This window comes from Argentina silus (assembly GCF_951799395.1).
Source record: "Argentina silus genome assembly, chromosome: 4".
Lineage (NCBI taxonomy): Eukaryota > Metazoa > Chordata > Actinopteri > Argentiniformes > Argentinidae > Argentina > Argentina silus.
In genome coordinates, this window is record NC_139658.1 from 1,188,419 (window position 1) to 1,199,039 (window position 10,621).

General features: G+C 39.6%; 2 protein-coding genes across 3 annotated transcripts; one reads left to right on the top strand and one right to left on the bottom strand.

Moving 5' to 3' along the window:
- arl6ip5a (ADP-ribosylation factor-like 6 interacting protein 5a) lies at positions 1-3,201 on the bottom strand. Its single transcript, XM_083669314.1, has 3 exons — positions 2,694-3,201; positions 1,434-1,651; positions 1-1,325 (listed from the first exon to the last, which is right to left on the bottom strand). Exons 1-3 carry the CDS (start codon positions 2,870-2,872, stop codon positions 1,150-1,152), a joined length of 573 nt encoding a protein of 190 aa, XP_083525440.1. The 5' UTR covers positions 2,873-3,201; the 3' UTR covers positions 1-1,149.
- An 806-nt stretch (positions 3,202-4,007) lies between these two features.
- On the top strand, positions 4,008-8,346 carry trnt1 (tRNA nucleotidyl transferase, CCA-adding, 1). 2 transcript variants are annotated; one of them, XM_083668364.1, is made up of 8 exons: positions 4,008-4,147; positions 4,333-4,468; positions 4,659-4,852; positions 5,079-5,217; positions 5,364-5,490; positions 5,673-5,866; positions 6,944-7,197; positions 7,318-8,346. In XM_083668364.1, exons 2-8 carry the CDS (start codon positions 4,333-4,335, stop codon positions 7,564-7,566), a joined length of 1,293 nt encoding a protein of 430 aa, XP_083524490.1. In that variant the 5' UTR covers positions 4,008-4,147; the 3' UTR covers positions 7,567-8,346. The 2 variants fall into 2 exon arrangements, with proteins under 2 accessions (XP_083524490.1, XP_083524491.1); XM_083668365.1 differs by having other exon boundaries at positions 4,371-4,468.
- Positions 8,347-10,621: the final 2,275 nt, after the last annotated feature.

Sequence of the window (10,621 nt, forward strand, 5' to 3'; positions counted from 1 at the left end):
TGCTTTCTATCCATGCTGTGGTTAAGTACAGCCTTACAGTTTATGAGGAGAAACACACTGTGAAAAAGGAAATACTTGAAACAATCTTGTATTCAGAATATTCTGGCAGTGGTGTGTGTTTAGTTTATACTTTCATCATTATTGAAAACAATACTACAGTAATAATTCACAATGGTTTCACAACTTCAGCTCAATATACGTACTTGACAAGTTGTTTGGCAGTTGTTTCTTTTAATTGGGAATAATAAAATATAGATTAAACACCTTTATTCTTTGTTGAGGTCTGCTGACTGTAATCAACTACAGTCACTCCCTATAGGAGAGATAGTAAAGCATTAGTCATTCAGCATTTTTCACATTACAATGTTTGCATCAATACACTTCAGAGGCAGAATACAAACCATTTTAAAGCTCATTCACTCATTCTGCTTAATTTGCGAAATAATTGTGAATTCATTCACGCAACAATACACATAGCTTTGGTTGTTTACTTTGAATCTGTGAATCTGTCAGGTCACAGTTGTGCTTTTAACACCCTAATGTTTTCTATTGTGTTACAATACAAAAGTGGATGTTAGATGTTTTAAATAATCAAAGTAATATTAAGAAACATTTCCTCAACTCCACACACAGTAAATACATTCAGAAGGGAAGAGACATTTCCATATCTTTGAAACATTGCATAGCGAGGATGCCATCATCACTATTTGAGAGAAGTGCCCTGACAAGTTTTGGGTGGAGTAACAAACATCCCAAGGTAAAACTATAGCTCATTCTCCCCTTTTACTGGTTCAACATTGTTTTTGTGTAAGTATACACCTCTGAATCTTTAACAGGGGAGGCTGGTGGAGGTAGAAATCGGAGGACAGGCTCATTGTAATGAAATGACGAATGGTGTGTTCGATACCATTCCTCATTTCATTCTTCCAATCTCTACCTCCACCAACCTCTACTGATCTGCAACATAGGCTACTGTTTACAATCAACATTTTTAAGTGAACTGAGATCTAGGCTGCTACTACTACTGTATCATTCATATCCAGCACTGAGTACAGTACATTACAGTACAGTACAGATTCTTATGTGTGTCCAAAAGGGTATGCAGAAGAATGCATTTCCATCAGTTAGAGGCCAGAGTTGGACAGGAAGTCACTCCTTCAGTTTGCCCTCCAGGAAGTCTTGGATCTTTTGGAGGCTCTCTTCCTGCTGTCCCAGTGCCTCCAGGAGAATGCCCATGGGTGACTTCTTAAGCCCTGCCCCCTCAATCTTGTTCTCCAGTTTATTCTTCATGTTGCGAAGGCGAAGTGAGGCATGTGCAAAGATCACTGCAAATCAGGAAACAGATAGAGACATGTGATATTAGTTTGCACGACATCTAACACATCAAATGCATTACCTGTGGTAACGGACAAAACAAAAAATGTCAGACTTACACAGAAGAGGAAAGGTGATTCCAAACATGAAGACCATGACGCCACCAAAGAGAGACATCAGGAAGTAGCTGGCTAGCATCACTGCAATGATGAACAGTGTGGGATTCTGCCTCTTAAAGTTCTTGATCATGGCTTTGTTATCTCCAGCCCACACTGAGCCCAAGAAGACCAGCGACACCACCGCCATCCCCATGAACATCCCAATAGGGTTCAGAAACCTGCCAGGGTACACCACAATATGAGAAACAAGAGGGCAAAATGTCTCTGCCAACATGCACTGAAGTTTGTCTTGTAGGCATTGATACCACCTTGTGGCCATATCTTGTCAGTACAACAACATGCCAGTATTTCTCTGGCCTATTACAAAGGGAACTTCAAAATAGACTACACTACTGCAATGTTGGGGATAATCATAATCATATAATCATATATCATATCAGATAATTTCAGGTAATCATATTCAAAAGGTTTGTATCAAACTTAATTCAAAAGTGCTTAGGTCCTGATTAAGTTATAGAGGTATAGTCCAATCAATTTCCCACACTCCAACGGACAGCTGTTTCTCATTGTGCAATATCTCATATTCCTGTTATCTACAATAGCAACTGATAAGTGAGCAGGGTTAAGGGGCTTAGCTGGCCATAGCAACTGTGTGTCATCACAGTCAAGTGTCCAAAAGATGACTATTCTTAGAGAAACAGACTGTACATGTCCAAAATACCCCACCTCCCCCTCCACCACACACACACACACACACGCTCAGATAGTATTGTCATTTCAAAATGCATCAAAGTAAGCATAGTGCTTGTAGTCATGACAGGATATCAGTCACTTCCACCAGTTGTGAAATAACACAATGCCATTTGAAACAACTTTTAATAAAAACTGTTTCATTTTGATTGACATGAGTCTCTCAACCTGTGCAAACTGCATGCCCACATCCTGTTTACCAACTATACGTTTAATCTCTCTTGGCACTACCTACATCATTTTCTAACAGTTCATTTGAATACCTATTGAAACGAGTTTGTCTATAAAAACCTAGGCTATGGCATGACAATTACTGTGCATCAATTTACAGTAGCATGCTAGGGGTTGCCTAATACAGTGTTCCCACTGTTAATTTCTGCCACGTAGCAGCAGAATACATCCAACTAACTATATGAATGTGAATAGCACACGATGACATCTAAAACAATAGCTAGAGAGACATATTGCGTATATTTAACGTAGATACGAATAAGATTAGGCTATACGTACCCCACAACAAGGAAAACAATGATGGCCATCGCTAAATAGTTTGTCTGATAATAAAGCAAGTTATTGACAGCCCTGTTGTTCCATTTAGGTAAATCTGTTACGTCTGGTTTGGCAAATCTCTCGGAATTTGGGAAGAAATCGTCCCATGGTCTCAGCGGTGTCAGTTCTACTTTAGCCATTTGGCTACTGTAAATGAACCAGCTTGTATGTAGAGGAAGAAGCGGAGGATCATCCAGTTGAGAAGAAAGAATCAACTTCAGTTTCTCGCGATAGTGCGATCCAATGCGCTGATGCGATGAATAGCAACACAATCATAGAATTCCTGCTGCAATTTGCTGAGGATGCACTTTCTGAGTGAAAGAATCGTGGTCGATCTCATTAATCAATTTCACTCAACAATCCATTGTTCATGTTGTTTAATCTCTATATCATCAGCTGTGTGAGCAAAATGAGCAGGTTTAAACCAGTGCTGACAAAAGGCTCTGCTCCCACTTGTTTACCTTGAACCCATGAACGTATCTGATTAATGTATCAATTTTCGACAGACGCTACAAAGTACTGTAGGCTACATTGCAACAAAGTAAAATAACCACTACTCTGCTCACGAAATCGCGTGTTATTTACGCGTCTTTTACTTCAGCACAAACCCCGCCTATTTCATGACAAAAACTTCCCTTATTGGTTAGCGACCACGTGCTGTGAGAATACACTTCCTACACGCCTGACTGCAAAGACCTCATCTGTGTTCTCTGAGCTCTAATATGCTCCAAAGAGCTCCAATATGCTCCAAAGAGCTCCATTAAAATCCATATATCTCCATTAAGACTTCCGGTTTCGCTTTTCGCCGTTTTCGCGGCTTCAAAATAAAAGCGTGAGTTAAAACATGAATGGAAAATCGCCTGATATGCATTCTGGAAGTGTTCCTGAGTAGTTGTGGTACCAGAGATTAATTGAAATCTTTGAAAAATACAGCCCATTATTCTAATACTATTTACTAATAACTAATAAATCTAATACCTAATACTAATACCAAATAAAATAATTCTGATTTCATCAGGTTAATTAGGATATAAGAACAATTACAAACCCTTCTGGGGCAATACTATTCCAAATATGATAAGGTTATGAATGACATATATTTGTTAAGATGATTAGCATATTGTTTGTGGTTCCTTGATCCCTATTTACCATGTTTAAATGCTAAATAAAGTTTAACTTGGCTCTCTTATTTTGAAGAAATCCTCATTTCCATTGACCAGAAGTAAATGGGCGGAGTTCCACTATTTCAGCTCAGAGAACACAGGTAAAGACCGCTCTGTAGGCTGGCTGTCATTGATAGCATAAGCGAAATGGTAATCGTTTTACAGATGCATGGTATGCCGTATAGGAATGGAATGGAATGGAAATAATAGAAACAACATCATCCCATAGAAATTCTTCACATTTTGTTGCAGGTAACTTTATCTAAAATTGTTTGCCGAGTTATTTTTGTATATATATCTAAGTGTAACGTCGTTAGCTAGCTAGCTAATTTGATGTCTAGCAAGCTAGCTAACTGCGACTTTGTGGTTTGCTTGGTATTTATGAGACTAGCGATAAAGACTAATTCTGAGTGTTGTGACACTGTTCAACACCGTAGATGTGGGGAAGAATATTGAATCCTTTGGTGATTGGCAGAATTCGTCTCACTTGGAGTTGCAGAAGTCTGTTTACCATGCAGCTGAAGACGCGTGACTTCCAGTCCTTATTTACTGATGGACTGACTGGCATAGCAGGTGAGATCAGAAGCAGGCATAACTCTGCCATCACATCTCAGTATCAGCCATTGAAGTCAAACACAACTATTGCCTGTGCACGACCTTATCATTGGCATCTAAGAATTGTGCAGCTCACTCAAATCCACAGTCTCGTAATACTCGTCATACATTAACCTGCTGTATTCAAATGTGTGTTGTTTTTTCACAGATCTCTTTGAGAAACACAATTTTGAGCTTAGAATAGCAGGTGGTGCCGTACGGGACCTCTTGTCTGGGAAACGACCCGAGGATGTGGACTTTGCAACCACGGCCACACCAGAGGAAATGAAGAGCATGTTCCAGAAAGCAGGCATCAGGATGATCAACAACAAAGGGGAGAAGCATGGTACCATCACTGCCCGAGTAAGAGTTCACCAAGACTATAGTGCAATAGGATAAGCTGGGCACAATCATTATCTTCCATTACAACTTTCTGGGCCGGTTTCACAGACGAGGCTTAAGCCTAGTCCTGGAGGAATTGAGGATGCTTTTTAGTCTTGGACTTGGCTCAAGCCTTGTCTGTGAAACCGGCCCATTATTATTTTTATCGACCATTACATCAACTTGAATTTGTGATTCATAATTGTAGCTTCACAATGAGAACTTTGAGGTGACCACACTGCGTGTGGATGTTCAGACGGATGGACGGCATGCTGAGGTGGAGTTCACTACTGACTGGCAGAAAGACTCGGAACGCAGAGACCTCACCATAAACTCTATGTTTCTAGGTGCGCCCATGTCTTACTTATGTCCTCTGAAACCACTCAAATTGGACACGAGACAGTTATGAAAACTTACTTATACTTTCTCATTCATTACTGGTACATTAATACCAAGTTGTGTTGTTTGACTGAGACCTTTATTGTCCTAACAGGTTTAGATGGAACTCTATATGACTATTTCCAAGGCTATGAAGACCTCCAGAACCAAAAAGTTCGGTTTGTTGGAAGTCCTGAGCAAAGGATTCAGGAGGACTACTTGAGAATACTACGATATTTCAGGTAATGTAGTTGTTTGTGAAAACATGGGATCTGGACTTGGCCACTACTATAACAAATGAAACATTGTATGTAAGGGGTGCTTCATGTTTGCACAACCTTTTTAAATGTAAAATTAATAATAATAAACTCTGATATCTGCTGATTTGCTTAGTGTTCTTTCCTGTGTCTTACTTGACTTCCAGATTCTATGGAAGAGTGTCAGCCCAGCCTGCTGAACATGACACTGACACTTTGGAGGCCATTAGGGAGAATGCCCGTGGGTTGGCAGCTATATCAGGGGAGCGCATCTGGGTGGAGTTAAAGAAGATTATGGTGGGCAACCATGCTGCCCATCTACTAGAGATCATGTTTGAGCTGGGCCTACCTCAGTACATTGGTGAGTACTGCTGCTGAGAAATGATGGTAGGGAGAGGCAAGCATCCTCAGGATCATGTAGCCCGAAAATTAAGTAAATGAACCCTCCTCTTAGTGTTACATTAGGTAAACTACCAGAAACGTTGTTACAGGATAGGGTTATAACTCAGTCACAGCTTAGCATTATAAGTATAGCTGTCAAACGATTAATTTAGACCTAATTAAAGATTGTGACAAAAACTCTACATTTATAGTTATACAGTAGATGTCATGAAGGGGAGAAAACAAAATAATCTCCACCAGATGTTTTTAATACCATCTTCTCAGCCAATAACAATTCAGCCAAGTGTGCTAAAAGTCTACTGTATGTACTTCTGTAACTGGTTAAATAATGTTCTAAATGACATAAATAAGTAAAACAATTATCGCTTGTGTCTACTCCATATCCATGGTATTCAACATGACAAGCTACTATATACAATGGGGATGGGGATGCATGGAGATTCACAACAACACAAATTCAAAGGGAGTAGTATTGGTAATTGAATGTACTAACTGTCAAAATCTCTTCAGCCTATGACAATAACTATAGGCGTATATCAAAATGTAAGGAAGGACATGCAGTAGAAGACTAGTTAACCATGCTGAGCACAGACAATTAAGTGCACGCAACACGAATGCTGCAGCAAGACTGCTGCCCTTTGAGCATCTGCCCTGGATTGCACACAGCTTGCAGGTCTGTTTACCTCTGAGACAGCCGCCACGTTTGAACAAGGCACTGTGCAGAATCACTAATCTACAAATCACCTGCTGCAATTCCTTTTTTTGCAGGAATTATCCCATTACCTTAGCAATAGTAACAATGGCACTTTCTCAATTGTTAGAAACTTGATTCCTCGCCACCTCTCTTGTCCGCCATTCACTTAATTCTCAAAAAGCATTGGAGTGGAGGAACCTAGATCTTCTCCTCCAATGCCCCTTGAGTAGGAGGTGAGTGGAAGCGCGAGGAATTAAGTTTCTAACAATTGATAGAGTGTAACATATAAACCCTTTTCTCAAAACGTAAGCTGGAATTAGTAAGTGTACCTCCATTTCACAGGTTTACCTCCAGAGGGTGACGTGGAGAAGATGAAGCAGGTCTGTCAGCATGCTGAGGCTTGGTCTCCCAAGCCCATGACACTCCTGTCTGCACTGTTCCGCAGCTCTGAGGAAGTGGAGAAGATGGACCTGAGGCTGAAGGTGTCCAAGGAGGAGAAGAACCTGGGCCTCTTCCTGGTCAAACACAGACGGGACCTCCACAAGTCCCAGGATGAGCCTGACAGCCTGAAGCCTTTCACTGACTTTATCATAGATGTAAGCACTGCCGTTGTCTGTGTGAATTATCATATGCATTGTGCCAACAAAGACGGGAAAGAGTACTGTGAATAAAAATGGAAGGGGATTCTGGTTAATATGAATGCCTCCTCTTTTCAGAGTCGGGAGATGGATGCCCAAAGTAAAGTGTGTGAGCTTCTGAAGTACCAGGGAGAAAAGAAGTTACTGGCAGAGCTGAGCAGATGGTCCGTTCCACGCTTCCCAGTCAGTGGGCACGATCTGAGGAAGATGGGCATCACCTCAGGCAAGGAGATCGGCACCATCCTTCAAGAACTAAGAGATGTATGGAAGAAGAGTCGCTACCAGATGGACAAAGAGGAGCTACTAAGTCATGTCGACAAGTCATGATCATAAACTGACATCTGCTAGATGCCCCTCACGCATCTCTGTTCATTGTCCAGAAACAGTGAAGGATATGTGACTGAGAGAGGACCTACAGGAACTGACTGACGCATGTTTACTGCATTGAAATTAACTAATTTATCCCAATGCAGCACTTAACCAGTTTGGACATTACCCTCTCAGCTGCACAGCTGTCCCTCTATGAAAAAAGTATTTGCAATCAACCCAAAAGTCATTGATTTCAGCATCTGTGGCATTATAGACCTCTGCATCATTTGTATGTTTCATGCCTTCAAAATGCCTTTCAGAGGGAGCAATCTGGTGTTGGGATAGTGAAGTTGGGATTCAGCCAAGTACTATTGGAAAACTGAATATTTAACCAATTCTCAGTGGTTACTCTGTGCTTAGACTAATGCAATGAAAGGCTAATGAGCAGAGTTTGTGATAAATCGATGTGTTTTAAATGTCACAGTCACGTCTCAGAAGGGGGTCTTCTTCAGCCATTGTCGTGAACAGAATGGAGTGTTTATTTTGTGGGGGCAAAAATGTTAATGATTTCATTATAAAACATTATGAATGACTCAGCTTTATGGGGAACACAGCTTGGGTTTGTTTATTTGTTTTCTCTAAGTATCATATTTTATTTGGCTAATGGAAGTTTAGTTTAATGGATAACCTTACCAATTGATATGTTTTTTTTTAAGTTACACTTTCAAGCTTTATGAAAGGATGTTACTTTTGTGGCACTTATAATAAAGCCCAAGCTTCAGACTTGTACAAAACACAGTATTGTATCATTCTTAATTTTTATACCTGAAGTGAATTTATCCAATTTACCAGTTAATAATAATAACAATACATTTGATTTGTATAGTGCTTTTTGTATAGTTGTATAGTTCTTGAGTCAACACAAATAAACATAAAAGAAGCTTTTTCATTGGCCGAAATGCATGCGATTTCAAGAGCCACCAAGAGAACAACAACGCAACACGGGAAAGGTAAGATCAATTGTGAAAATGTTGACTAGAATTTATGATTTATCATCATCGTGATCATAAGTATCAAAAAACCCCAAAAAGGATGAACAAAAATGATCATAAATGTTGGATGGATAAGGGCAACATTATCTTCAATGCATGTGAGTTACCCATGCTAGGTGTGATGTACATGATGTTGGGTCTCCCAAAGGGTCCTGCTGCTCCAGCCTGCCTCCGGATGTTGTGGTTATACCACTCCTGTTGCTCAGTGTCAAGCTGCTTCTCAATCATTACGAGATAGCAGTATTGCACACAATGTCTAGTAAATAGACAAACTGGAGTCAACTGTTTGTCATCCTGCTGAGTTCTCGGAAGTGCTAGTGTACACTGTGTTTATACTCTTTCTGGAGTAGACTCAACACTACCTCAGTTTTAGTTTGTCTGTCCATTGGTTTGTCAGCATACACTGTGTTGCCTGTTTTGTATTGTATGAATTCACAGTTCATTATTTATCATGTTTTACAAATGATATGTAAGGATATGTAAAGGTTTTTGGGATGTGCAAAAGTGCAATAGTAACATTGGATTGATATGTCTGCAAAAGTCAGCAGTCAATGACAGCTTTGAATTTGAGGGAGGACAAACAGTAAAAAATAAACAAACTATGATTCAGTTGCACAGTTCAAGCTTCTCAGTGCCTTATGCCATATGACTCAAAATAATTCAAATCTGGTCACTTATTAAATTGTATTGGATGCAACAACTACTCACATGTGAATGGGATTGGAGATGTCCAACAAATCTGCCATCTGCATTGACTATAAATCTATATTTTTAAAGAAAGTGTCAGTAGTCAATGAATAATATTTCAAAAGGGATTCACAAACCACATTTATAAGACTCAAGAAAGTAAGACTCATTGATTTGACTTTCAAACTTGTACACCCGTGAATAATCATATATAAAGGATTTAAGTGCCAAGAGATCACCTCAATATAAAGACGATTCACTCTTGTTTGAGGTAAATATACAGTGCCTTGGGAAAGTATTCAGACCCCTTCACTTTTTCCACATGTTGTTGTGTTATAGACTCAATTTAAAATGAATTAAATTAAAAGAATTTGCCATCAATCCCCACACAATACCCCAGAATGACAAAGCGAAAACAGCTTTTTAGAAATTTCAGTTAATTCATTAAAATTCTGAGGGACTTCAAACTCTCCCACCAAATTGCTGCAGAGTATTTATTTTGTGACTTACACTCACTTGCAGAATCTCAGATAAAGCACACATGTAAAATGTAACTGTAAATGTAAGCACAGTCCCCAGGCCTCTGTTAGTATCACTGAGCAGTTTTGTTCGTCTCCATTCGCTCAGACAACCTGTTCAACAGACTGTAATTGATTCCTATTCAAACGAGGGACCCTGCAAAGACAAGGTTATACATTCAAAAATAGGTTTGAACTATTATCATTGCACTTAATAGACTCAGTTAAACGTATTTAGTAACTTAGTGAAGACATTATTGCATTTGAGCTAAATATAATATAGATCAGTGGGGGAAAAATCCTAATTTAATGTATTTCGATCACTGGTATTTCAGTGAAAGTCCTGACTGCAGGAACCGATATAATATTTCTTAGCAAACTTTTGCCTCGTATTGTTTCCCTCCTTTCATGTGTTAAAGGCATGGTTTCTAGAGGATAGCTCCTCCCTCCTGCTATGCATCTAAAATATAAATCCAGTGCGTTCGACTTCGCTCCTATTGCGCGTATCGGTGCCACCCATCTCAAAACTTCTCGCGCATCAGGCAGCTTTCATGCAGCGACGGTTTCATTAATATTATTTTTGAAAAGGGTCTACTATTCAAAAAAGGGTTCTACTTGGTCATCAGTGTTTATACACTAACAAAGATCAACTCACATTTCAATTGTGCACAGCTTCCATGACATATTTTATGCCAAGTTATGAGGTTTGCGTTGCTTCTCTTAGTACGTTTTATTTACTTGTGGACGCATCGGGCTTGAGCATCTGTCTGTTTTCTTAAACAACAGTGTACAACTGAGATTTTTTTTTTACAGACC

What these genes read in the sequence shown, in the direction of transcription:
- trnt1 (XM_083668364.1), top strand. Translation starts at nt 4,333, where the DNA reads ATGTGGGGAAGAATATTGAATCCTTTGGTGATTGGCAGAATTCGTCTC. An exon ending in TGGACTGACTGGCATAGCAG is followed by an intron (nt 4,469 to 4,658) that starts GTGAGATCAGAA and finishes GTTTTTTCACAG; the next exon opens with ATCTCTTTGAGAAACACAAT. An exon ending in CATAAACTCTATGTTTCTAG is followed by an intron (nt 5,218 to 5,363) that starts GTGCGCCCATGT and finishes TTGTCCTAACAG; the next exon opens with GTTTAGATGGAACTCTATAT.
- arl6ip5a (XM_083669314.1), bottom strand. Translation starts at nt 2,872, where the DNA reads ATGGCTAAAGTAGAACTGACACCGCTGAGACCATGGGACGATTTCTTC. An exon ending in ATTGTTTTCCTTGTTGTGGG is followed by an intron (nt 1,652 to 2,693) that starts GTACGTATAGCC and finishes GTACCCTGGCAG; the next exon opens with GTTTCTGAACCCTATTGGGA. An exon ending in AATCACCTTTCCTCTTCTGT is followed by an intron (nt 1,326 to 1,433) that starts GTAAGTCTGACA and finishes CCTGATTTGCAG; the next exon opens with TGATCTTTGCACATGCCTCA.